At 35.6% G+C, this 26,620-nt stretch overlaps 1 protein-coding gene across 9 annotated transcripts in view; it reads left to right on the top strand.

Annotated features, from left to right (window-relative positions):
• MARCHF7 (membrane associated ring-CH-type finger 7) overlaps nucleotides 1–26,620 on the top strand; it is a 60,089-nt gene that overhangs the window by 31,948 nt on the left and 1,521 nt on the right. Inside the window, exons 3-10 of one of the 9 annotated variants that reach the window (XM_019457405.2) lie at nucleotides 6,112–6,301; nucleotides 7,936–8,103; nucleotides 10,903–12,010; nucleotides 14,564–14,733; nucleotides 19,229–19,338; nucleotides 22,522–22,635; nucleotides 24,197–24,245; nucleotides 26,437–26,461. In XM_019457405.2, the coding sequence (XP_019312950.1) occupies nucleotides 6,112–6,301; nucleotides 7,936–8,103; nucleotides 10,903–12,010; nucleotides 14,564–14,733; nucleotides 19,229–19,338; nucleotides 22,522–22,635; nucleotides 24,197–24,245; nucleotides 26,437–26,461 (1,934 nt within the window). Of the gene's footprint in view, nucleotides 1–6,111; nucleotides 6,302–7,935; nucleotides 8,104–10,902; nucleotides 12,011–14,563; nucleotides 14,734–19,228; nucleotides 19,362–22,521; nucleotides 22,636–24,196; nucleotides 25,130–26,436; nucleotides 26,462–26,620 lie in introns of those variants that run through there. The other 8 variants (XM_019457392.2, XR_002082089.2, XR_002082100.2 and 5 more) reach the window with 8 other exon arrangements.

The raw sequence follows: 26,620 nt of genomic DNA, 5'->3' as shown, positions 1-26,620 counted from the left end.
ATTCTTTCTCATTGCCACGTAGTATTCCATTGTGTATATAAACCACAATTTCTTTATCCATTCATCAGTTGATGGACATTTAGGCTCTTCCCATGATTTGGCTATTGTTGAGAGTGCTGCTATAAACATTGGGGTACAAGTGCCCCTGTGCATCAGTATTCCTGTATCCCTTGGATAAATTCCTAGCAGTGCTATTGCTGGGTCATAGGGTAGGTCTATTTTTAATTTTCTGAGGAACTTCCACACTGCTTTCCAGAGCGGCTGCACCAATTTGCATTCCCACCAACAGTGCAAGAGGGTTCCCTTTTCTCCACATCCTCGCCAGCATCTATAGTCTCCTGATTTGTTCATTTTGGCCACTCTGACCGGCGTGAGGTGGTATCTCAGTGTGGTTTTGATTTGTATTTCCCTGATAAGGAGTGACGTTGAACATCTTTTCATGTGCCTGTTGGCCATCCGGATGTCTTCTTTAGAGAAGTGTCTATTCATGTTTTCTGCCCATTTCTTCACTGGGTTATTTGTTTTTCGGGTGTGGAGTTTGGTGAGCTCTTTCTGGATTTTGGATACTAGCCCTTTGTCCGATATGTCATTTGCAAATATCTTTTCCCATTCCGTTGGTTGCCTTTTAGTTTTGTTGGTTGTTTCCTTTGCTGTGCAGAAGCTTTTTATCTTCATAAGGTCCCAGTAATTCACTTTTGCTTTTAATTCCCTTGCCTTTGGGGATGTGTCGAGTAAGAGATTGCTACGGCTGAGGTCAGAGAGGTCTTTTCCTGCTTTCTCCTCTAAGGTTTTGATGGTTTCCTGTCTCACATTCAGGTCCTTTATCCATTTTGAGTTTACTTTTGTGAATGGTGTCAGAAAGTGGTCTAGTTTCAACCTTCTGCATGTTGCTGTCCAGTTCTCCCAGCACCATTTGTTAAAGAGACTGTCTTTTTTCCATTGGATGTTCTTTCCTGCTTTGTCAAAGATTAGTTGGCCATACGTTTGTGGGTCTAGTTCTGGGGTTTCTATTCTATTCCATTGGTCTATGTGTCTGTTTTTGTGCCAATACCATGCTGTCTTGATGATGACAGCTTTGTAGTAGAGGCTAAAGTCTGGGATTGTGATGCCTCCTGCTTTGGTCTTCTTCTTCAAAATTATTTTGGCTATTCGGGGCCTTTTGTGGTTCCATATGAATTTTAGGATTGCTTGTTCTAGTTTCGAGAAGAATGCTCGTGCAATTTTGATTGGGATTGCATTGAATGTGTAGATAGCTTTGGGTAGTATTGACATTTTGACAATATTTATTCTTCCAATCCATGAGCAGGGAATGTCTTTCCATTTCTTTAATTCTTCTTCAGTTACCTTCATAAGCTTTCTATAGTTTTCAGCATACAGATCTTTTACATCTTTGGTTAGATTTATTCCTAGGTATTTTATGCTTGGTGCAATTGTGAATGGGATCAGTTTCTTTGTCTTTCTGTTGCTTCATTGTTAGTGTATAAGAATGCAACTGATTTCTGTACATTGATTTTGTATCCTGCAACTTTGCTGAATTCATGTATCAGTTCTAGTAGAGGTGCATACATTTTTTTGAATTAATGTTTTCATTTCTTTCAGTAAATACCCAGTAGTGGAATTACTGGATCAAATGGCATTTCTGGTTTTAATTTTTTGAGGAATCTCTGTACTGTTTTCCACAGAGGTTGAACCAGTTTGCATTCCCACTGTCAGTGCCCTAGGGTTCCTTCTCCATATCCTCCCCAACACATATTTCTTGTGTTTTTGATTTTAGCTCTTCTGACAGGTGTGAGGTGATACCCCATTGTGGTTTTGATTTGCATATCCTTGATGATTAGTGACATTGAGTATCTTTTCATGCACCTGTTGGCCATCTGTATGTCTCCTTTGGAGAAGGGTCTATTTAGGTCCTCTGCCCATTTTTAATTTGGTGGTGGTGGTGTTGGGTTGTATAAGTTCTTTATATAATTTTTGGTTATTAACCCCCTATTGTATACATCATTTGCAAATACCCAATTTGGTATGTTGCCTTTTTGTTTTGTTGAGGTATAGAAGTGATTTTGGGGGCAGGGGTGGGTAGAGTCCCAATAGCTTAATTTTGCTTTTGTTTCCCTTTCCTGAGGAGACATAGCTAGAAAAATGTTTTTACAGCCAATGTCAAATTATTGCCTGTATTTTTTTCTTGGAGTTTTATGGTTTCAGATCTTACCTTTAGGTCTTTAAATAATTTATTTTTGTGTATGATGTGAGAAAGTGGTCCAGTTTCATTCTTTCCCATGTAGCTTACCTGTTTAGCCAGCACCATTTGTTAAAAAGACTGTCTTTTCTCCATTGTTTCTTAAAAAAAATTTTTTTTTTGCACTTTTATTTATTTTTGAGAGGCAGAGCATAAGTGAGGGAGGGGCAGAGAGAAAATGAGACACAGAATCCGAAGCAGGCTCCAGGCTCCCAGCTGTCAGCCCAGAGCCCGACGTGGGTTTCAAACTCAGGAACCATGAGATCATGACCTGTGCCAAAGTCGGATGCTTAACCGACTGAGCCACCCAGGTGCCCCTGTCTTTTCCCCATTGTATATTCTCTCCTCCTTTGTCATAGATCAGTTGACCTGAAAGATGGGATTATTTCTGGGTTCTCTATTCTGTTCCATTTATTTATTTGTCCGTTTTTGTGCCAGTGCCATAGTGTTTTGATTACTATACCTTTGTAGTATAGTTTGGAATCTGGGAGTGTGATTCTTACAGCTTTGTTCTTCTTTCTTAAGATTGCTTTGCCTATTCTGGGTATTTTGTGGTTCCATACAAATTTTAGTATTATTTTAGTTCTGTGAAAAATGGCATTTTGATAGAGATTGCATTAAATCTGTAGATTGTTATGAACATTTTAACAGTCTGTGAGCATGGAATATCTTTCCATTTCTTTGTGTCCTCTTCAGTTTCTTTCATCATTGTTTTTATAGTTTTCATTGTACAGTTTTTCACCTCCTTGGTTAAGTTTATTCCTAAGTATTTTATTATTTTGGGTGTAATTGTAAACGGGTTTTTTTTTTTTTAAGTTTCTCTTTGTAGCTGTATTTTTTTTATAGATAATTGTTTATCAAATTGATGAAATTACCTTTTATTTCTAGTTTGCTGAGAATTTTTATCAGAAAGGGATGTTGGATTTTATTAAATGCTTTTTTTTTCATCTGTTGGTCACATGATTTTTGTTTCTTTAGCCTTTTAATGTGATGGATTACATGGATTGATTTTTTTTAATGTTGAACCAGCCTTACATATCTGGGATAAATCCCTCTTCGTTGTGGTATATGATTTGTCTTGTACTTTCTGAATTCAGTGCTTTAGTATTTTATTGAGGACTTCTGTGTGTCTTCATGACAGATAGTGGTTTATAGTTTACTTGTTGTTTATTATGTCTTTGTCTGGTTTTGGTATTAGGGTAATGCTGCCCTTATAGTATGAATAAAGAAGTATTTTCTCTTCTGTCCTCTGCAGGAGATTGGAGAGAATTGTTGTATTTTCTTCCTTAAATGTTTGGTAGAAATCACCAGTGAACCCATGTGGGCCTTGTTTTCCCTGTTTTGGAAACTTAAGTATTGACTTAATTTATGAGTTGTGAGAGTTTTTAAAATATTCTGGATATAAGTTTCTTATTAAATCTATGATTTACAAATAAGTTTTCATTAATGTTCTTTTTTTACTGCACCATCTTAGTAAGATCAGTTGTGTTGGCAGTGTTTTTTAGACCTTAGAAATCTTGAACAAAAATTTTTTTCGCATTATTCATAATAGTCAAAAAAGTGGAAATAACCCCAAAACTACTTTTAAAGCATCCATTATCTGAAGGGCAGTATGCTTTGGAGATAGACTAATTTCCTATTTTATTTGCCCACCAATAGTTCCAAATTGTTAAAATAATTAAGAATGGTAAAAATTTCAGACTAAAGGTATTTGAACGGTGGACCAAGTTGGTAGGAGCCCAAAACAGTTTTGATTTTGATTTTAAACCAGCAGAAATACTGGTCAGAACCTCTGTTTTTCCTTTCCATATATTGATATTAACAAGCACTTTTGTCTCTCGGATGACATATAGGCTGCATGGGCTGCATTTTAGAGTGGGAAGTCATGAAAATTGTTTCCTGAGCAGTGAGTGTGTCTTTACCCACCAGTAGCCAGTGCCTGAAAACAGAATTGATACTCAACTTTTTGTTCATTTCTCACAATGTCTCTAAATTTGATGAGTTTTCATCTCTTATAATTATTCTGTTCTCATTGCTTTTGTTGAAAGCACTTATTTCCTGCTATTTCAATGACTTCATAGTTGATTTTCCTACTTTCTGTTATTCCGTTTTTTTCATCTTCCACAATGCTCTAAGGATCTAAGAAGTGGTTGATCCGATGGTATTTTCTCCTTTAGTAGTTACCAAAGTCCAATTTGCAGAAGTGCCATTCAGTAACAATTTGGTCCATGCAAGAGGGGAAAAATAAGGAAAAGATATTATATGAATAAAGTTTATTCACTTTAAAAGTCTGTTTTATTCTATTATGTTGTCATGTTTGAGGAGTATATAAAGTGTCCCTTTTAAAAGTTGGAGTGGGATTAGATGGTATTTGCTAATTTAGATTTCCTTGCTTGTCAACCTGGCAATTCTTTCTAAATTTTAAATTAAAACATCTTTATTTTGGTCTCTGAAATCCAAAGGTCTTAGAATCAGTGGTCTATATAACACATGGTCCCTAATACCCTGATGATGGCACATAATAGTTTGGTTGTGAAATATCTAATGAATTTCGTCTCTAATGCTACTCCAGTTCATTCATTGAGGCTCTGTGGAGGACTTGGTGCAGAAGGCTTGTGAGACCAAATTTGTACTAAGCTGAAGCCACATTGAGTTTGCAGTAGGGATGGGCAAGGGATGGATGAACTCTGGATCTGGCCTGTTCCTACTTATTCAGCTTTGCATCTTCTACTTTTCCATGTGTGCAAGGCTTATTTTGTACAGGTACCCTGAACAAATAATACATAGTTCCCTGAAACCATGCAGTATGCTTCTTGTAATTGAAGCATAATAGAAAAGGACACTTTTTTTTTTTATTTTTTTTTTAACATTCATTTTTGAAAGGCAGAGACAGAATGCGAATGGGGGAGGGGCAGAGAGAGAGGGAGACACAGGAGCAGAAGCAGGCTCCAGGCTCTGAGCTGTCAGCACAGAGTCCAATGCGGGGCTCAAACTCATGGACCACGAGATCATGATCTGAGCCAAAGTCGGCTGCTTAACCAACTGAGCCACTCAGGCGCCGCGAAAAGGACACTTTCAACAATTATGTTGGAATATGTTCTTATTATTTAAGTCTACGTATTTAAAGGGATAGATTAATCCTTTTTCTTTTTATGCCTTGCATAGAATAAACTGCTTTAACCAATTAAAGAAGTAGGAGGAAGTGAAATAGTTTGTACATTCTGAGTAATTTTTGTATTACAGGTTGCTATAACTTGTGTGTGTATATTTCTGTGTTCAAAGAGAAAACCTTGAGCTAAGAGTTTTAATATATACTATGTTTACTATGTATATGTTTACCTGTTTCTTGCTTCACTGATGAAAAAAATCCAGATACTAGGATTTTTTTTTTAATACCATTTACATTCTGAGAAAAATACAGAATATTTCTGGGCATTAGATCCAGGATACATTTTTTATTATTTGAAAAATCTTGTTTTTATAGTAGAGTTTTCATAATTTATTTATATATTATTTTTTTGGTGTTCTGTTCACCTTTAGGAAAGGACATAGGTTTCTCAGGAGTTTGAAATATTAAACCAGGAAAAAAAATGATTGTAAGAATTTTGTTCCTCAGTTTTTTCTAACACAAGTATTTATATACAGTTACATAGTAGATTTAATCTATATCAGATTGATTACCTAGCAGAGTATAATTACAGTATAAAGTAAAGGGACATGTGAGTAGAAAGGAACAAAAAACTATGAAAAACCTACATAGTAGAAAAATGTATGCTTGTGAGGAATGAATTGAATTCAGAATAAATTAGTAGACTGAATACAAGCATTTTGTTCCGTTACAACCGTTTTTTGTTGTTGTTTTTTTTTACTGATAGTCTACATCAGCATCAGCATCACCATTTCAGTCTACTTGGTATAGTGAATCTGAGATAACTCAGGGAGCACGCTCAAGATCACAAAACCAGCAACGGGATCATGATTCAAAAAGACCTAAACTTTCCTGTACAAACTGTGCATCTACCTCTGCTGGGAGAAATATTGGACATGGTTTAAATGCCGTATCAGGTAAGAGTTAAATTTGTGTAAGGGTTATTATATATGCATTATGGACTAAAGCCCTTTTACCAAAACTTAGTGTTATTAAACAAGTTCTGCATGCAAGAGTGGGTCAAAAATGTAGTGGAGATTTCAAAATCTTATTAGTGCTGAAACTAAAATTAACTCAGTTTGGATTTTCTTTCTAAATTTGATACAAATTTCCTGTACAAACAAGATTAACATATTTTGGTTAATTAGAATAGCTGATCTGTTTGGTAATCAAATTGGTAAAAATGACATGTATTTTGCTGGTTATTGTATAGGAGGTCACTTTTTTTTTTTTTTTAATTGTTATACTAGGGAAGCCAAATTTACTGATACGTTAACATTCCCTAACCTAAGCGTATCTTTTATAAATGGTGAATATTGTGTTATATACTTATATTGAGAAAAAATAGAAATTCTTTGAACAAAAATAGTTGATGGTATTCTATTTGGAGTTCTATATATAAGGAATCTGAAAGCGATGATTCAATTCTAGACCTCTGTATGGCATTGGACAAGTCACTTAACTATTCTGGGATTTAGATGCCTTATCCATAAAGTTCCATGCATGGTATTTTGTACTCACAGACATACATTTATTGCACAAATTGAAAACATCTTTTCTTTTCCTTGAGGGGGCAGATGAGGCTCCCTCCTCACTTAGATTCCTCTTCAAATGAAACACTAGGAAATGCCTGAGATAGTTTTAAGGTGAGACAGAGTTTGTGATGACACAATTGGAGATAAAATTCTTGAAATGCATTTGTATTATCATTTGAATTAGTGTAAGCGATTCCTTTCTATTTTGATAGGCAGGACCGCCTGGGGAAAGACACTGCCCATCTGAAGAATATTAAGAGTAGTGTGATGGGGAAGAGCAGACTGTCCTTAACATTGTAGACAAACACCATTGTGCACAGATACTTTTGGTCTCTTCTACTCTGTGAAGGCATAGCATTAAATACCCTGGGCCATTTCCCTTAATGAGGAGGAATCAATAAGGCTATTGGGACTAGGAAAGGAAGAACCAAAATTTCAAGGTAAATAGTTAGGGGGGAAAGTTATCAGACTTATTTTTAATTTATTTTGTTAGATATGATTTCATTTAAAAATTTAGATTATGATTGCAACAGTACGTTAATTTTTACAATAAGTGAAGCAAGTGTGATGGCAATGATAATATTTCTGATAAAATATCTTCAGTGGCTATAGTAAAACATCTTCCATTTTGACATGGCTTGATTTTAATTTTGGCTGTTCTCCAATATCAGTTTCATTGACTTTTCAGGAAATTCTGCATCTTTGACCAGCTTTGCATTTTGTTCTGGAATTATTTTACATCAAGCTCACATGGTATGGTCAGGTGTTCTAGAAGGTGACTGAGACATTGGCATCATGGATGGGTGGTAAATTGTAGTGTTAGAGAAGAATATTTGAGTAGGAAACAATTTTATAAGTGATGAGTTCATTAGTGAATAATTTTATGTTTTGCTGAATTTTGCTTCTGATTACATCTATGTAACAAATCATGATAACCTCCCTGTATAATACCACAGAATTGTCATCAGAAATCTTGAAAGCATTTTCTGAATTAAAATTTCTTCCATTATTTTAAGAATCTTCTTGGAGGCATAATCAAGTTCCTAGATCTTCATCAATGGTACTTGGATCATTTGGGACTGACTTGATGAGAGAGAGAAGAGATTTAGAGAGAAGAACAGATTCTTCCATTAGTAATCTTATGGATTATAGCCACCGAAGTGGTGATTTCACAAATTCATCATGTATGTATAAATTGTATTATTATGTATAGCTTAATAATGTTACATTTTCCTCTGTGTATGTATTATTAAAATGACAGTACAAACGAATACATGAAGCGCATCTTACGGAGATTTCAAAATAGCTTAGTATGTTTTTATACTGTATACTAGCTTATTTATTTTTATACTTTAAAAAATAAAAAGCTTAAAATAGATGTACAGTCGTATCTGGATTCTGCCTGCTTATAATTTTCTAAAAGTATATGTTGGGGCACCTAGGTGGCTTAGTGAGTTAAGTTTCCTACTCTTGGTTTCAGCTCAGGTCATGATCTCACGGTTCGTAAGATCAAGCCCTGCATTGGGCTCTGTGCTGTCAGTTTGGAGCCTGCTTGGGATTCTCTCCTCTCTGACTCTCCCCCACTCTTTCTCTCTCAAAATAAATAAATATTGAAAAATACTTTATTAAAAACTATGTCGTAAAGTATACTAAATAATTTTAGCATACCCCAATATCATTTGCGTTATACAGTTGACCCTTGAACAATGCAGGGGTGAGGGCACTGGCCCCTATCTGCCCCTTCCTCCAGTGCAGTTGAAAATCTATGTATATATAACTTTTGACTCCCCCAAAACTTTACTACTCATACCCTACTGCTGACTGGAAGCCTTACCAAAAATGTAAGCAGTTAGATAACATATACTTGTATGTATTACATAATGAATTCTTATAATAAAGTAAGCTAGAGAAAAGAAATTATGTCATTAAAAAAATCATAATGGGTGCCTGGGTGGCTCAGTCGGTTAAGTGTCTGACTTCGGCTCAGGTCATGATCTCGCAGTTTGTGAGTTCGAGCCCCGCATCGGGCACTGTGCTGACAGCTTGGAGCCTGGAGCCTGCTTCGAATTCTGTGTCTGTCTGTCTCTCTTTCTCTCTCTGTCTGCCCCTACCCGCCCTCCCCAAAATAAATAAACATTAAAAATGTTAAAAAAGAAAAGAAAAAATCGTAAGAGAAATACATATATAATGCCTACTGTATTTACCAGAAAAATCTGTGGATAAGTGGACCTATGCAGATCGAATCCATGTTGTTCAGGGATTAACTGTATAGTGTAATAACTACTTAATGGTAAATTTCTGACCTAACTAAAGCTTGAAATCAACATTTAATTTAGAATTACTTTTGTTTAACATGAATGTGCTTTTATTCATTCAGTTGAAATAAAGACCCACACTATTTCTGTCAGTGTATTAAGGTTTTCAAAATTAAATGTCATAAAATAGTAATACTAAAAAACAAAAGGTGCTTATTGAAGTTGAGAGATCTAGCAGGCAGAAGTGGAGTTTGATTTACATAGAAGAAAATACATTTGTTTGGGGCACCTACGTGGCTCAGTCAGTTAAGTGCCTGACTTGATTTTGGCTCAGGTTATGATCTCAGGGTTCTTGAGATCGAGGGCCTGTGTTGGGTTCTGTGTGGACAGCACAGAACCTGCTTGGGGCTCTGTCTGTCTCCTCTCTCTGCCCCTCCCCCGCTTGTGTTTTCTCTCTCAAAATAAATAAACTAAAAAAAAAAAAAAAATTGTTTTAGGTAATCTCTTCACCCATCCTGGAGCTCAGACTCACAACCCCATCAACTGAGCCAGCCAGGCACACCCTGTGTAGATTATTTTAAATAAAGTTATTGGGGCAGTCTTTGCCTTGACCAATGATCAATGAAGACCTCTTTTTATTTGTTTGGTTTTAGGCGTATGAGCTCTAGTATATAGTATCAGTGGCGTCTAGGTTTGAATGTCTAAAAGTATAGGGTAGAGTAGATTTAGCCACTAACAGTTTATCCCTTCACAAAGGTCCATGTGTTAGCACAGTATCAATCTCACTCTTTAAGCTAAGTGTGTGGTTGAGAATTCTTTATAAAGGAATGCTGTAGTATTTCTCATCTCATTTTAAGGTGTAGAACCACCACTAGTGGGCTCTATTCTGACTCCTAGCTTCTAGCAAGTGTTGAAAAATAGAGTTATGTCTGATAAGTAACAGAGATAAGAACTTGAAAGAAAAAAGATTGGAGGAATTTTTAGCTGTCAACCAAGGTTTGCCGTAAAATTTTAAGGATGATAATATTTGTATGAAATAACTTTTATACTTCTTGCAGTGTAGGAAGAATCTCCAAAACACTGTCTTCCTAGGATTATTTTGCCATTATTTATTGTAAGAGTCCTTTACAGTGAATTCTTTGGCTCATTGAAAATTTCTTATCCATTTAGAGGCACCTGGGGGGCTCAGTCGGTTAAGCATTCGACTTTGGCTCAGATCAAGATCTCATGGTTTGTGAATTTGAGCTCCACATCATTCTCTCCGCTGTCAGCGCAGAGTCCACTTTGGATCCTCTGTCTCCCTCTCTCTCCCACACACGCTCTCTCTCAAAAATACCCCCCCCACACACACACGCACTCTCTCTCAAAAATAAACATTTAAAAATAAAATAAAATTCCTTATCCATTTAGATGTTAGATATTTACCATATCATTTTCTGATTAACAGATTCAGACTGTTATACCTTCATTAATTTAGTAGATTTAGATGTTTGTCTCATTAGCCATGATACATTTCTTTCTTTTCAGTTTGGAGTGTTGACTTAGCAGTATAAAAAGAGAAATACATTTATGTTTTTTTCTGTAATAGTAGTTAAGCTGTGTATTCATAATAATAGCAGTATTGGTTTGAATCCAGTGTTTCATTTTGCAAATATTAGTTAATAATTCTAAATTTAATACTCAAAATATTTCATGTAATTGGTTATCTTTCTTTTCTTTCAAAAATAGATATTCAAGACAGAGTTCCTTCTTCATATTCACAGGGAGCAAGACCAAAAGATAACTCAGTGAGCACTTTACAGTTGAATACATCATCCACAAACCACCAGATGCCTTCTGAACATCAGACTGTACCATGTTCTAGGGACTCTAATAGAAATTCTCTAAGGTCAAATTTTTCTCCAAGAGAATTGGAATCTCCCCAAAGCAGTACACAGCCTGGATTTTCTTATCTTTCAAATAGAGATGAAGCCTCAACCATAAGCAGTTCAGATAGGGTTGGTTCATCTCAAAGATCATTTCAAGAATCTTCTGACAACGAAGGTAGACGTTCAACCAGAAGATTGCTGTCACGTATAGCTTCTAGTATGTCATCTACCTTCTTTCCCCGAAGATCTAGTCAGGATTCCTTGAATACAAGATCATTGAGTTCTGAAAATTCCTATGTTTCTCCAAGAATCTTGACAGCTTCACAGTCTCGTAGCAATGCAGCGTCAGCTTCTGATGTTCCCGATAATAGGGCATCTGAAGCTTCTCAGGGATTTCGATTTCTTAGGCGAAGATGGGGTTTGTCATCTCTTAGCCAAAATCATAGCTCTGAGCCTGATTCAGAAAATTTTAACCAAGAATCTGAAGGTAGAAATACAGGACCATGGTTATCTTCCTCACTTAGAAATAGATGCACACCTTTGTTCTCTAGAAGGAGACGAGAGGGACGAGATGAATCTTCAAGGATACCTACCTCTGATATACCACCTAGATCTCATCATATTTTTAGAAGAGAATCAAATGAAGTGGTTCACCTTGAAGCACAGAGTGATCCCCTTGGGGCTACTGCCAACAGATCACAAGCATCTGCAGCATCGAGTAGTGCTGCTACGGGTGGCTCCACATCAGATTCAGCTCACAGTGGAAGAAATACAGGAATAACAGGGATCCTTCCTGGTTCTTTATTTCGATTCGCAGTCCCCCCAGCACTTGGAAATAATTTGACCGACAATGTTATGATCACTGTAGATATTATTCCTTCAGGTTGGAGTTCATCTGATGGAAAAAGTGATAAAACTAAAAGTGCACCTTCAAGAGACCCAGAAAAACTGCAGAAAATAAAAGAGAGGTAAATTTGAATACCTGTCATAAGTCTGTAAAGCAAGAGCAGATTAGAGGAAGAAATCTTTTTTTATTTTTGAAGGGAGAAAGCACATGAGTGGGGGAGGGGCAGAGAGAGAGAGAGGGACAGAATCTGAAGGGGGGCTCTGCAGTGAGCCTGATGTGGGACTCAAAGTTGTGAACTGTGAGATCATGACCTGAGCTGAAGTCAGATGCTCAACCAAGTGAACCACCCAGGTGCCCCAGAAATCTTTATTTCTAAAATGGCTTCTCATAACAAGAAACATACCGGAAATTTCTTTCCTTAAAATTTATACCCACTAAGATGTTAAATTCTCAGAGGTAAAGTGGATGAGAATTAGTAATGAAGATAGGCACTGGGGGTGTAGATTGCATCAAGAAATAGTCTGAAGATTATTTTTAACCAGCTTTCAATACAGCTTTTTGCATAAAAAGGCAAAAAATCTTAATGTCTCACCCTGTTCCTTGGTAGACCATTGCTAAGTAGAATTGATAAGGGACCCCAGGGGTTTATAAATTATCAAAACTATCTGTCTTACCCTTTAGTAAGATTTATTTACCATTTATTTGTATATCTCATCTCAGACTCTTCTGGAATGAGATAAAATAAAATCATTTGCACAGATTTTGTTTTTGACGTGTACATGTACACAGAATATTCTTTGTATATTGATTTGACAGAAATAGTAGTTTAAATTTAGGACTTAGAATCTTTTTATAAGCAAATACAATCTTTGTACAGTTGATTATTTAAAAATCTCTGGTAAGAGTGAAGAGATGAAAGATCAGAGATTTCAGTCCCAACTTGATTGTTTATTTTGTCATTTTAGTGTACTTAGTTTTTCCATCTATTAAAATAATTTTTATTGTAAAATGGATTAGGATAGTTCATGTAAAATATAGGAAGACAAGACTTAGGTAAAGCTAAGGTTGTGGGGTGTTTTACCTTGTTGCTTTTTCTTCTTCATAAATAACTAATGTAATGGGATTGTTGGGAAACATAGTTTTTACTATTTTAGATTTTTTTATTTTTTTAAGAAGAAATACATTAAAATGTAACTCTCTGGGCATAAAGAGAGTCTGGGTTGTTGGATATTAGGCTACTACATTCCCTTTTTTCTTTATGTAGGACAAATTGTAGCATGGGACTATTCTCTTCTCACATTTGAAGTTTGCTATTTTTCCTTTCTTGATAAAAGATACCCTGGTAGTCTTAGCTTTAATGTCATAGTAACTCCCTCTGATTATAAGCTGTCTGCTGATAAATGTAGTAACTATTATATTTCCTGTGTTCAAAGTTAGGTTAATTTGAGGGCAGTGGTTCAACAGAGGGCAAAGCATTAGTTTGGTAATTTCCAAAGAGAAACAAATTAAGCCAGCACCACCGTGTCTGGTTAGATTATAAAGCAGTATTTGTTGGTTATTTTGTCATAGAAATAGTGTGTGGGTATTCCTTCATTATATATTTTTTGCTAATATGTGATTTCAAGACACTCCACAAGTAAATTAATACAAGTCTAAAAAATTGAAACTCTTAAGTAAAAATAATTGAAAGTATAAGCCAGAGAAAGTTAAATCTGAAGGTAAAACATAAATATTTATGCTTGAGGTTATATCTCTGGCTTAACCAGACCATGATAATCACCTAACAGTTGTACATCTAATCCTCTTTCCATACATCTTTTTGCTGAATTCATTAGGAACCTGTATCATCCAGGTTGTATTTTAGTAACAGTTTAGCATTCAGTTGTAATTTACTGAGTTACTTCTTTCATGCCAGCAATGGACTAAGGCAATAAGCACTTTAACAAACATTAAATATTTGTAAAATATATATATAAATGGCTATCATTCTGCATTTAAATTAAGCAGTACATGTGGGCCTGTTAGAGGACATAGGTTAATGAAAACTGCTTCACACTTTAAAAGCCTACTCTGTTGAAATGAGGATGATTAAATAAATAACATTGCTAGGGGTGGGGGAAATGAATAAAAGTCTTTGTTCTTTTACTGTGATTTAGCACAAAAAGTTTATCAGTTTAACCCTATGTGGTTCTGATAGCATGTAAGTGAAAAAACACAAGCCCGGATTGAATTTTTTGAAGTTGTCCTAAATGTTTTTTCGGAGATGGGGGAGGAAAGTGCTAAGTATGTAAGTACATTACCTTTATACCATTGGAACTGAAGTAGTCTATGACACTGTAGAAATTAAAATTTCTTGGCATATTTGTAAAGTGATTGTGAAAAATAAGGTGTGATACGAAATAAGTGTGATATCAAAGACAAAATTACTTAAATCCTTTGAAGGTAAATAATAGGATATCCTGTTTCATTTACCTTTAAAACAGTTATTGTCATTTTCATTCTCATTGAATTGGTTTTTAATGGTGGTTGGAGCTTTTTATGGTTGTTTGCTTTTTTTCTACTTAGAACATGAATAGAAATAACAAAAATATTGTTTGAGATTATGTATGATTTGAAATGACCAACCAGGATAAGTTTTGATAGCTGTATTTACAAGATGTTCCTTCTTTTCTAGCCTCCTTTTAGAGGACTCTGAAGAAGAAGAAGGTGACTTATGTAGAATTTGTCAGATGGCAGCTGCATCATCATCTAACTTGCTGATAGAGCCGTGCAAGTGCACAGGAAGCTTGCAGTATGTTCACCAAGATTGTATGAAAAAGTGGTTACAGGCCAAAATTAACTCTGGTAAGATTTGCCTTTTTGTGTGTTTTGTTTTTGCAATCTTTCCAAGAGATGCACGTACATATACGTTTTAGTTACCAAATCTGATTATAATTTACTGATTGTCAAATTTATACTCTTATCAAAAGTATGGTAATTAATTTTTGAAGCAAAAGCATTAATGAACTTCATTAATCTTGCTTCAAAATTTAATGTATTGTACTGTGGTTTTTTTTTTTAAATATTACTTCTTTTGGGGCGCCTGGTGTCTCAGTCGATGAAGTGTCTGACTTGGGCTCATATCATGATCTCAGTTTGTGAGTTTGAGCTCTGTGTCCGGCTCTGTGCTGACAGCTTAGAGCCTGGAGCCTGCTTCAGATTCTGTGTTTCTTTCTCTCTCTCTCTCTCTCTCTCTCTCTCTCTCTCTCTCTCTCTCTTTGCTCCTCCCCCGCTCGCGCGCGCTCTCTCTCTCGCTCTCTCTCTCTCAAAAGTAAATAAACATAAATAAATAATTAATTTTTGAGAGAGAGAGAGAGTGCAAGCTGGAGAGGGGCAGAGGGAGAGGGAGACAGAGAATCAGAAGCAGGCTCTAGCCTCTGAGCTGTCAGTGCAGAGCCTGATGCAGAGCTCAAACTCAAAACCATGAAATCTTGACCTGAGCTGAAATCAAGAGTCAGACACTTAACTGACTGAGCCACCTAGGCACCCCTCTTTTTTTAATGTTTATTTATTTATTTTGAGAGAGTGAAATTTAATTTTAAAGTTGAGAGAAATTTGTTAGACCATGAGTACCAGAGGATATAAGTAAAAATGACTCCTAAGGTAAGAAGGGTGGGAAATTAGATGAGATTAGTAAATGTGCACAATTTTAAAAAATTTGTTTGTTTTGAGAGAGAGAGCAAGCAGGGGAGGGGCAGAGAGAGAGAGAGAGGGAGGGAGACACAGCATCCCAAGCAGGCCCTATGCTGTCAGCACAGAGCCCCACATGGGCCCGAACCGTCAGATCATGAGCTGATAAGAAGAGCCAGATGCTTGACTGACTGAGCCACCCAGGCGCACCAGTGTATGCCATTGTATGAGATTGATGGTCTAATAATAGTTGGTGACAGGAAAATAATTTGTGAGGTAGGATGGCATTAATACTGATTTTTTTTTTTTTAACATTTATTTATTTTTGAGAGACAGAGCATGAGCAGGGGAGGGGCAGAGAGAGGGAGGCACAGAATCAGAAGCAGGTTCTGGGCTCCGAGCTGTCAGCACAGAGCCCAATGTGGGACTCAAATCCACGAACCGCGAGATCATGACCTGAGGCGAAGTCGGACGCTCAACCGACTGAGCCACCCCGGTGCCCCGTTAATACTGATTTTAATCATCATTTTGGAAGACTTGGGTAACCTGTTCAAGCTGGAGATTATGAGGCTCCTGGGAAAAATTTGTTTATAGCTAGGTAACCAAGGCCTCCTTTGGGGTAGGGAGGTTATGTTTTCTTTTAAACTAGCCTGATCCCAGTGCTGTGGGGGAAGACCCATCTCACCTGTTGCAGCTTCTTAGCTGTACGGTGGTATGATAGCTTCTTGGCTTTATCATGTCCTGGGCCGTTATCAAGATTAAATGAATGTTCAGCATGGTAGCATTTGTTCTTGACACTTAGTAAGGGCCCAGCAATGTTAGCCATTACCAAAATGAGAAACAAGTTGACTCACCTTCTAATACATTTGCAGTTAGACATTTAGCGTTGTGTAGGCAGGAAAACAGTTGATACAGTGTGTTAAGAACATTGTTAGGCCTAGATTGGAATAATGGCACTAAAACTTAACTGAAGGATCTTAAGTTTTTTTAACATTGGTTCTCAACCTTGGCTGCTGATCAAAATTATCCCTTAGAGTTTTAAAAAACATTGATGCCTTAGATCTACTTTTGAATGTTCTTAAGTAGGTCTGGGATTGGGCCTCAGATCCATTATGAGTAAAAGTGAGTAATTCTTACCACATAAGGTTGTTGTGAAGGTCAAATGAGATGACGTTTATAAATAGTTTCTCACAGTACTGGGCATGTGGTAAATACTCAATTAGATGGGTGTTACCAGGTTATTAATAAGCTTTCTAAGATATGATCAGATGAATATAAAGATCTCAAGAACTGAACCTTCTTGATAAATTTTCACAAAGGCTTTCTCATACTTACGTAAAGACCCCATCTAGTAGAAGATTCATTCTGGTAGAGATTGATTTTAAACATTTATTAAGCAGCTGCCACGTATGGACTGTTAAACTCTCAGGGTATGCGAAAATGAATAAAGCAAGTCTAGTACAAGTTGAGGCGAATGCAGTCAGGGCAGTCAGGGCCTACTGAATGAGGTGGGGTCTTAATGGAAAGAGCCCTAGATTAAACATGTAGGGATAAATGGGCTTTTCTGAGCTGTATATGATCTACTGAACGTTGTTCTATAAGTCACTTAATTCCTAGAAGAAAAAACATGAAGCACTAAAACGTGAAAGAATTTGTACTAAATGATCTCAGAGGCCCGTATTTTATAATCACACTTCTCCTGCTTCTGAATCAGAGAATAGTTCTAAGAAATGTCTGATAAATGTAGGGCGCCTGGGTGGCTCAGTAGGTTAAGTGTCCAGCTTCGGTTCAGGTCAGGATCTCACCATTCGTGAGTTCGAGCTCCACCTCAGGCTCTGTGCTGACAGCTCAGAGCCTGGAGCCTGTTTCAGATTCTGTGTCTCCCTCTTTGTCTGTCTGTCTCTCTCGCTCTCAAAAATAAACATTAAAAATTTTAATTTTTTTTTTTTTTTCAACGTTTTTAATTTATTTTTGGGACAGAGAGAGACAGAGCATGAACGGGGGAGGGGCAGAGAGAGAGGGAGACACAGAATCGGAAACAGGCTCCAGGCTCCAAGCCATCAGCCCAGAGCCTGACGTGGGGCTCGAACTCACGGACCGCGAGATCGTGACCTGGCTGAAGTCGGACGCTTAACCGACTGCGCCACCCAGGCGCCCCAAAAATTTTAAAAACAAATGTCTGATAAATCTCTTTCACGTTCTTTGTTTTCCATCAGTCATAGTATGGACTTATCCTGAATTTAGTTCAGTGGTACAATATTAATTGTCTTTAATTAAAATATTCCAGATGCATTTTAATTTCAGTATCTCTATGTATGTTAGACTCCTAAAACAGCAACAACAGCTTGGTTTTAATCATATACTGGAAATACAGTGACTATCTTAATGTAATTTGACTACAGGACATTTTGAGACAACAGAGAACATACTACCTTAGAATAGCACTCACTTTCTGTTCCAACTATTTTCAAAAGAAAATGCATATAAATTACTGCTGTCTTAGACTTTATGCCAGATTTTACTGTTTAAGAGCTTTAAGAGCTTGAAGGCAGAGGTTACTACTTTTCTTTTTCCTTCTAAATCTTGGCATATAACAGTCAACAAATGTTAATTGAATCTAAACTTCTACCCTGTTAATCACATGACTTCTCTGCTTTTAGGATATGTGTGTGTGTGTGTGTATATATATATATATACATTTTTTTTTTTAGGATATATATACATATATATACACACACTTTTAGGATATATATATATATGTATATGTATATTTTAGTTTAAAGCTGTCTAAAAATAAGCATGGGGGAAAATGGCTATATGTTTAATTAGACAAAATTACCAATGATTTAATTGGAGCCAGAAGCTTAGGAGTAACCAGTAACTGCATATTGGACAGAAAGAACTGTTTTTCCTTTTGTGATAAAATATATATAAAGTAAAATTTCCCTTTTGACCATTATTACATGTGTAATTCAGTGTCATTGAGTATGTTCAGAATGTTGTGTGACCATCACCACTATCTACTTCCAAAATTTTATTATCACCCCAAAACAAAAACTCTTCATCCATTAAGCAGCAGCTCCCACCTCCCTTTCTCCTGAATCCCTGGTAACTTACTTATTTTCATCCATGTTGTAGCATGTATCAAGACTTTGTTCCTTTTATGACTGAATGGAGCTGTTTTTAGCTAGACAAAGGTGGATTCCTTTTGTTCCCTCCTAGCTTACAGGGAATGCACATTTCTTAGAGGACAAAACGTCTTAGGTATATATTGTCACATCAGAGATACTGGCCTGGATATAGGTAACTAGTTGTTTGGGATACTACATTATTTAACATTGTTTTCATGGCATCGTGCCAAGGTACTTAAATAAGAAGCGGGAAGTACAGATGATGTTCCATTGTCAGCTTCCCACCATCAAGGATGGGGTAGCATGCATTTCTGGATGGAAAAAAACAGACACCTAAATAATGGGCATAAGCTTAGGACCTGACAAGCACGTTAGTGTTAACCAGTTGTTATTTTAGGAGACCTTACCAGGTTTATGGCAGTAATGCAATCTTCCTTCCTTTCTCCCTTTTGATTCTCTATATTCTAAGCTTAAAACTTTACAAGGAATAGTATTTTGTGGAGACATAGCAAACTAAGTTTTCCTTTTAATTTTACCAGGTTCTTCATTAGAGGCTGTAACCACCTGTGAACTCTGTAAAGAGAAGTTGCAGCTTAACCTGGAGGATTTTGATATTCATGAACTACATAGAGCTCATGCAAATGAACAAGTTAGTATATTTTGCCTAATTTGGTAAGTGTCTGTTCTATGCTTAAAGGACAACTCTTGAAGAAAAGATTAAATCATGGTCAGAAAACCTGCATTAAAATAATAATAATAATAATAATAATGTTTTTAATATAATTCTGTTACCACATTAGGTATTATATGATTCTATAATTTTTCATTTTCCCCCTAACTTTTTAAAGCACAAGGCACATAACAAAGTCACAAATTTTAAGTGTAAGGTAAAATTCATCATATGCTTCCTAAATAAACCTAAAAATAAGGAAAGCTTAGGAAATGGGTCCCAAAGTAGGCATGCCAACCTTCTCTCCCCAGAGCTGTCTCAATTGTGAATGCCTCTGAGTACTGGAAAATAATTGAAACACCAAACCCCAGATCTGCATCCTGTTTTTTGTTTTGTTTTTTTTTTATGTTAGGAATAATTTTTTATGTGCCTATATAATCCCCTGTTCTTCCTCATGTCTGATTCCCTCTACCCTCCCCATTCCGCTTCCATCTATATGTTGAACGAGTTATCTTATGTGAAATCATTTATTCCAAGTTCACATTGTTTTTCTTTCCTTTAGTATTTGTATCACTACAAATACATAATGTCAGGATTTCTCTGATGATACTAAAATTTTATTTCATGTATTATCCTCTCATGTCTCAGATTTTTTTGGTATGTATTGATCTCTCCTTCCCTTCTTCCCCCATTGATTGGATCACTAATTTTTCTTGAAATTTAGAGCTCAGTATTTTTTCCTTTTTAAAGGAAAATTCAGGTGGGAGATGTTGAAAGATTATGAGGATAACTCTAGGGCCATACTATCCAAATGTGCTTATTAGCATATTTGTGATAAAAAGAGAGGTGATGGTGACAGAATGCATGAATGCTTGAAAAACACCTTTTAAATGAAGTGTTTGGACACTTTTCTCCCTTTTTTATTAAAGTGAAGTTTATGTAATGTAACCATTTTAAGGTGAACAGTTATTGGTACTAGTACACTTGAGCACTACACAACCATTACCTCTCTCTAGTTCCGGGACATTTTCATCTCTTCAAAATAAAATCCTGTACCCATTAAGTAGGGGATCCCTATTTCCCCCTTCTCCCATCCCCTGGCAGCCACCAATCTGTGTTCTATTTGACTTTGTCTATTCTGGATATTTCATATAAATTGAAACATGCAATATATGATCTTTTGTGGACACTCTTTTTAAATGTGCGAATATAGATACCCTTTTAAAATCTGATTAAAACCAAGGAACACTCTTTACAAAATATACATAGACACAAAATCTGCATATAATTTAAGGGACTCCCAGATCTCTTGAAGCTAATTGCCTAGATCCAGGTTAAGAATCACTGATCTAAGGAATGAAAAAAATTAGTTGATATAGTACAGATGCTACTCTAATACTGGTTATTGTTTTATTCCTTAATGAAGCCAGTTGTCCAAAAGGAGTACCACTTTCAATAAGTAATTGTCTTAAATTCTTAAGGAGTCTCTCTAGACAGCTAGAGTTTTAAGTTTTTTAAGTTTTTTTTTTTTAAGTTTTTTTTTAACGTTTATTTTTGAGACAGAGACAGAGCATGAACGGGGGAGGGTCAGAGAGAGAGAGAGAGACACAGAATCTGAAACAGGCTCCAGGCTCTGAGCTGTCAGCACAAAGCCCGATGCGGGGCTTGAACTCACGGACTGCGAGATCATGACCTGAGCCGAAGTCGGCTGCTTAACTGACTGAGCCACCCAGGCGCCCCCTTAAATTTTTTTTAAATGTTTTATTATTTATTTTTGAGAGAGGGAGAGACACAGTGCAAGTGGAGGAGGGGCAGGGAGAGAGGGAGACAGAATCCAAAACAGACTCCAGGCTCTAGGCTGTCAGCACAGAGCCCGACCAGGGGCTCAAACTCACAAGCCGTGAGATCATGACTTGAGCTGAAGTGATATGCTTAACCACCTGAGCCACCCAGGCGTCCCTAGACAGTGGTATTTTAAAGAACAAGAAGAAAGAGTATGGAAAGATGCAAAGAAATTTTTATTTTTTTCCTCAAAATCAGAGTAGGTTTCAAAGAATGGTTTTCTTCCATTCTTTCTGTAGGTACTCCATCATGTCTCTTGAAGGTGGTTCTTTGGCTTTTCAGTACAGCCAAGAGTATTTTTATTGTTCTTCAAGGATTTTAATGACCCACCTCTTAAATAATTGAGAGGCATTGAGAAATATTAGGTGGAAAATGACAGTCTTGATGAAGCTTTCTGGCTTTAACATCTTTGTTCTTGGTGAATCATGGATTTTAGTGGTCTGACAGATACCCTCATTTTAAATGATTAGTTTATAATACATTTTAATCTTCTGGATGCATGATTTCCTTTTAAGTTAAAAACAAAGTTAATGAAGTGAAGCATTTAGAGAAACTTTTAATTTCAAATTTGTTGAGTATTCTGAAGAATCTATAACCAGTTACTTGCTGAAGTTGCCACTAAGAACATAGATTTCTTAAGTTATCAAAATATGATACAATTTAGAGATCACTGTGTAACAGTTACAGAAGAGATTAGATTTTTTAATAGCACTATATTCATGATTTGTTTTCTTAGCTTCAAAACCAACAGAACAGCATTGAACCAAAGATCTATTTTTACCCATTGCAAATTTCTATGTGAATGATATGAGGAAGTTACTTTACTACCTTTTTTTTAGTTCATTTTTATATTTAGTGTTGCCTTTAAGTTAATTAAATTACATGAACAACCTGTCAGAATAGGATTTTAGTCACATAATGTATTGATTTTTGCTGTAGATGAAATGGTAATTTTTAAGCAAATAGTTACAGCTATCTGTGTAATGAAATCAGTTTTCAGCTTTATGTAGAACCAGAGCATTCATTCCACCATCAAATGATTTTTCCCACTTTTATATAAATCATTACATAAAGGAAGACTATATGAGAATGAAAAGGTTATTCATACACCTATTTGAATACATTATATGGCAATTAGTGAACTTTTATGAAACTATGAAAGACAGCTCTTTCTTTTTCAATAATTGGCATTATACTCTTCCTAGGAGCTGGATGTAAATACATTTCCTCTAGTTTATCGGTATGCTATAAGTATCAATCTCAATTCTACTAATTTTTCATTCTTCATTTTTTTTTTTCTCGCTTGCTTTCCTGTTGAAGGCTGAGTATGAGTTTATCAGCTCTGGTCTCTACCTAGTTGTGTTATTGCACTTGTGCGAACAAAGCTTTTCTGATATGATGGGAAATACAAATGAACCAAGCACACGTGTCCGAGTAAGTAATATTGGAGTTGGGGGAGCAGGGAGGGTGTGATGCAGCAAGTGTTCACTTTGGAAAGCAGATTGTCTTACATGTTTACATTTAGTTTTCTTTAGGGAGCTCTTATATTAAAATGTGCCTTGAAAATAAAGATAATGTAGATTTAATGGGAATTGCTTTCTTCCTTCTTTATCAAGCAGGCTAATTTTTTCAAAAAGCTATTTTTAAACAAGTAATTTTCTAGCTCTTGAAGGTAATTGGAATATATTTTAGTGAAAAACAGGGATGGAATTGAAAATACCTAGGGAAAATGCTCTTTTTCATTTGGGAGGGAAAAAAACAACTCATTATTAAATTGAACTCCAAAAACCAAAAGAGTATGGGAAATTAACTTCAATTTCATTTGTTACTATCCTGTAAAAGATTAGCAGTGTACTAATTTTTAAGTATTCATATTACTAGAAACTACTTAAGATATGGACTATTGTGTGTTTACTCTGTACACTCTTACCTTAATGTTAACACTTGAGCTAGCTGTCTCTTAGGTGCTTATGAGTATAGGATGCTACTTACCTCAGTGTACCATAGGAAATTTATACTCTCTGCCTCGCCCAATTTGTGTGGCAGGGGCTAGGGCCTGCATCAGTACTGTAGTATTGTGAACACTTCATATCTTGAAATGTGTTCATAAACATATACTTCAGACTATTTTTTAAATATTCACTTTGTTAAAAATGGAGCCAAATTTCTGGTGAGGTGTAATGTTTTTGTTTTATCTTGAAAATTACCAAATAACCAAATAATCAAAATTACCAAATATATATAGTTTGGAAATTGGTAAAACATTTTTCTGTAATCCTCATGTGAACATTCCTGTAAGCCATTTGATAGATTATTATCATTGAGAGAAAAGAGAATGAACTATCGAGCATTTATAATTTGAGCGAAGATCTCTGGACTTTTAAGTACTTTAGAAATCGTAGTACCTAAATATAGTAGATGCCATAAGATGATTTCCTAAAAGGTAACTTATCTTTTCAAAATGAATAAACCTTTATATAAAGCATATAATTCATGCCTTTGTAAAAGGTACAAATTATTAAAGTGGAAGTCATTTTCACAAATTTTTTTTAAGTATCGAAATAAATGTAATACATCTGGAGCTATCAAATTTAGACAGGAAGATAAAATTGTTCCTGTTTTGTTTTTTTGACCCCTAAGAGTGTTCATTTGTGTCCACATTGTAATGGTTTTAATTTTTTCTCCATAATTTTTTGAAGTGTTGTATTTATGCAAGACAGAAATGCCATTAGATAAAATTATTTTATTATAGCAGCTTTCAGTTTTTACATGATTCATGATTTCTACATGACCATTTATATAATGGTGATTATATACAACAGTTAAAAAATATTTTAAGCTTGTAATTTTTGATGTGGGGGTAGAAAGACCCCTATTTTAAAGGCTTAAATGGTGTTTGACTTTTTAAAGTAGAAATGAATCTCCTATACTGATTCTCTTTTTAGATCAATTTGCAACATTTAAACTACTATATTTCTTTCTGCATTGTTTCTAGTTTATTAACCTTGCAAGAACTCTTCAGGCACATATGGAAGATCTCGAAAGTAGGTGGAATTTCCCCTTCCCAGACTTGTTGAATTTCTTTTGCAAATTAAATCCACAGACCAAAACCTTACTGTATACGCTTTCTACCAAATTAGAACTTCATTTATAGGCGTAGTAATACCATAATAACTGATTTGGGAAAGATGGGTTGGGCAACTGACCTTTTTCAAAGCATATTTTTAAAAAATAACAATTTTAAGGTACAGAAGGATATATTTTAACTAGTGTTTTATTTAAAATTTTTATTTTTGATCGCCTTAATTTTAATCAAAAAGAAAACTTCTGGTCAAACCACACTTCTAAATCTGTTAGGTGTGTGTGTGTGAGAGAGAGAGAGATATTTTGTTATTCATCTTTGTTAGATCATTAAAAGTTTTCCCTGGGTTTGTGTATAGTTCTAGGAAAATAGGGGTGAAAGATTCCTAGTTCTGAGTCCGTAACAGAAGCCATAGTTTTTTTTTTGCTCCTTGTTCAGGTCCTCATGGACCTTTAATAGGCAGCCAGCTCCGACAGCAACTCCAATCTCTTAAGATCACGTTCCAGCATTAGGACTTCTGCCTGGGCTCCTATGTGAAGGCACTTAATGCCCAAATCTTTACAGGCATCTGCACAGCTTAACCTCAAAGTCCTACAACCTCCAGGGTGCTTCGTACCAGGTGGGCACAGATATTGGTGGCTCTGAAACAGTTCCTGGGAATTCAAGATTACCCTACCTATTGTACTTTTTCACCCAAAGCAACTGGCTCCCCACGATCAGATTCCATTACACTCTTTGAAGTGTTTTAAAATATATATTCTCCACTTGATTATTCTCTGTACTCATCTTCAAAACACTTGTGGAGTGTTACCTGTAGTGTGCGTGTTTTTTTACCCTTTGAAGTAAAGTTTGAGAAGGACTTGGTCTTCATGAGAGCCTAGATTAATTCCTAGAATATTTCCTAGAATATTCTAGACATATTAATTCCTAGAATATTAATTCCTAGAATATTCTAAGACATGGGTTGTTGTCATTAAGTTTGTACTATTTTTAAGTTTTGAAAGGATTAGAGGTACAACCAGATGCCTTTTCACAGTTTAGTATGTGTGAAAATGGTATATAAAGGAGTCTGGTATATAAAGTGGGAATTCATTTGGTGTACATCTTTTTTTTTCTTTTATATAAACTTCTTCACATCCCTTATGTTACCTAACACAAAGATCTCTTTTAGCAAATTATAATTCATACTTTGCCAGATGTGATGGTAGTAATTTGTTTTAGATGATAGTAATATTTTCCCCAGATTGCTTTACTTTTTTTTAAACTAACATTTAGTAGTTTCCTAAACATAGCAATGTCTACTGCCAACATGTAAGAAAGACGGAGGTGAAATATACCCAGATTCAGCTGAGAGTAAAAGCTGTTGTGGGTGCTACAAGCTTACTCCTAAGTACCAGAATATTAATGTATTCTAAAAGTTGGTTCTCACTGAATTTTCTTCTCTTGTGGAGTTAATTGAAGAGAAAACATGAGAAGTTCTCTGAAAAACTGTTTTATTTCTTAGTTTGATATTTCTCCATAATATAGCATAAAACTTAACCATAGGATTTACTCATTCATGAGCCAAGTATATGCTTGCTATCATTTACTAAAAATGGATTGAAGATTTCTGCAAGATAAATTGAAACATGAAAACTTAAGTTTCATCCATACATGTAGGATGTTTTTGTTGATTCCATTTGTTGGGTGCTCTTAAATATTGGGTCTAATATTAATACAAGAAGAGTATACATTTAACCTTTCTGCCCTTGATAATAGGGGAAATGCTGGTTGGGTGTTTATTTTAGTGAATTCCATTTTCCTCAACACGTAACAGTTTAGAGAATCCATAGTTTTATACTTAGGTCCCTCCTATAGACATTCCAGGATGTTTATTTTAAACTTCTGAGCTACTACAATGGCTCTTAAATTGAAGTCAGAAATGTTACAAACATGATGTTTCTGACAATGTAGAGGCATAGGAATAATCTCAAAAGTTTTTTACTAAATCCAATTGTTTTAACTTAGGCTGTGTCTATATAAAAGCTTTTTGGACTAAATAGAGCTTTTTCTTGGCATTGTATAGACATAGCTTTGATGTAAATTGCAAGAATTCCCATAACCTATTCTGTGTACATTTTTTTTCATTCTCATCGGATGCATCAAACATGCAGCGGTAATAAACCAGATTCTACTCAGGTGTGTGAGAGCACTTGCCTTAAGTTCATTTTTTTCTCTAGTGTCTAAATCATTAGCTACTGTGAACACAGGCTGATCTCAGAAGCTTTTTAGAAGACGTTCTTGAAGCACATTTTTAAGCATTCTCATTTTTATAAAAACTAACATAAAAAGATGTTG

The sequence above is a fragment of the Panthera pardus genome, unplaced genomic scaffold (genome assembly GCF_024362965.1).
Source record: "Panthera pardus isolate Hobbes unplaced genomic scaffold, ASM2436296v1 HiC_scaffold_10, whole genome shotgun sequence".
NCBI classification, from domain to species: domain Eukaryota; kingdom Metazoa; phylum Chordata; class Mammalia; order Carnivora; family Felidae; genus Panthera; species Panthera pardus.
Note: the sequence above shows the minus strand (reverse complement) of the source record. Positions and strands in the feature narration are given on the sequence as shown.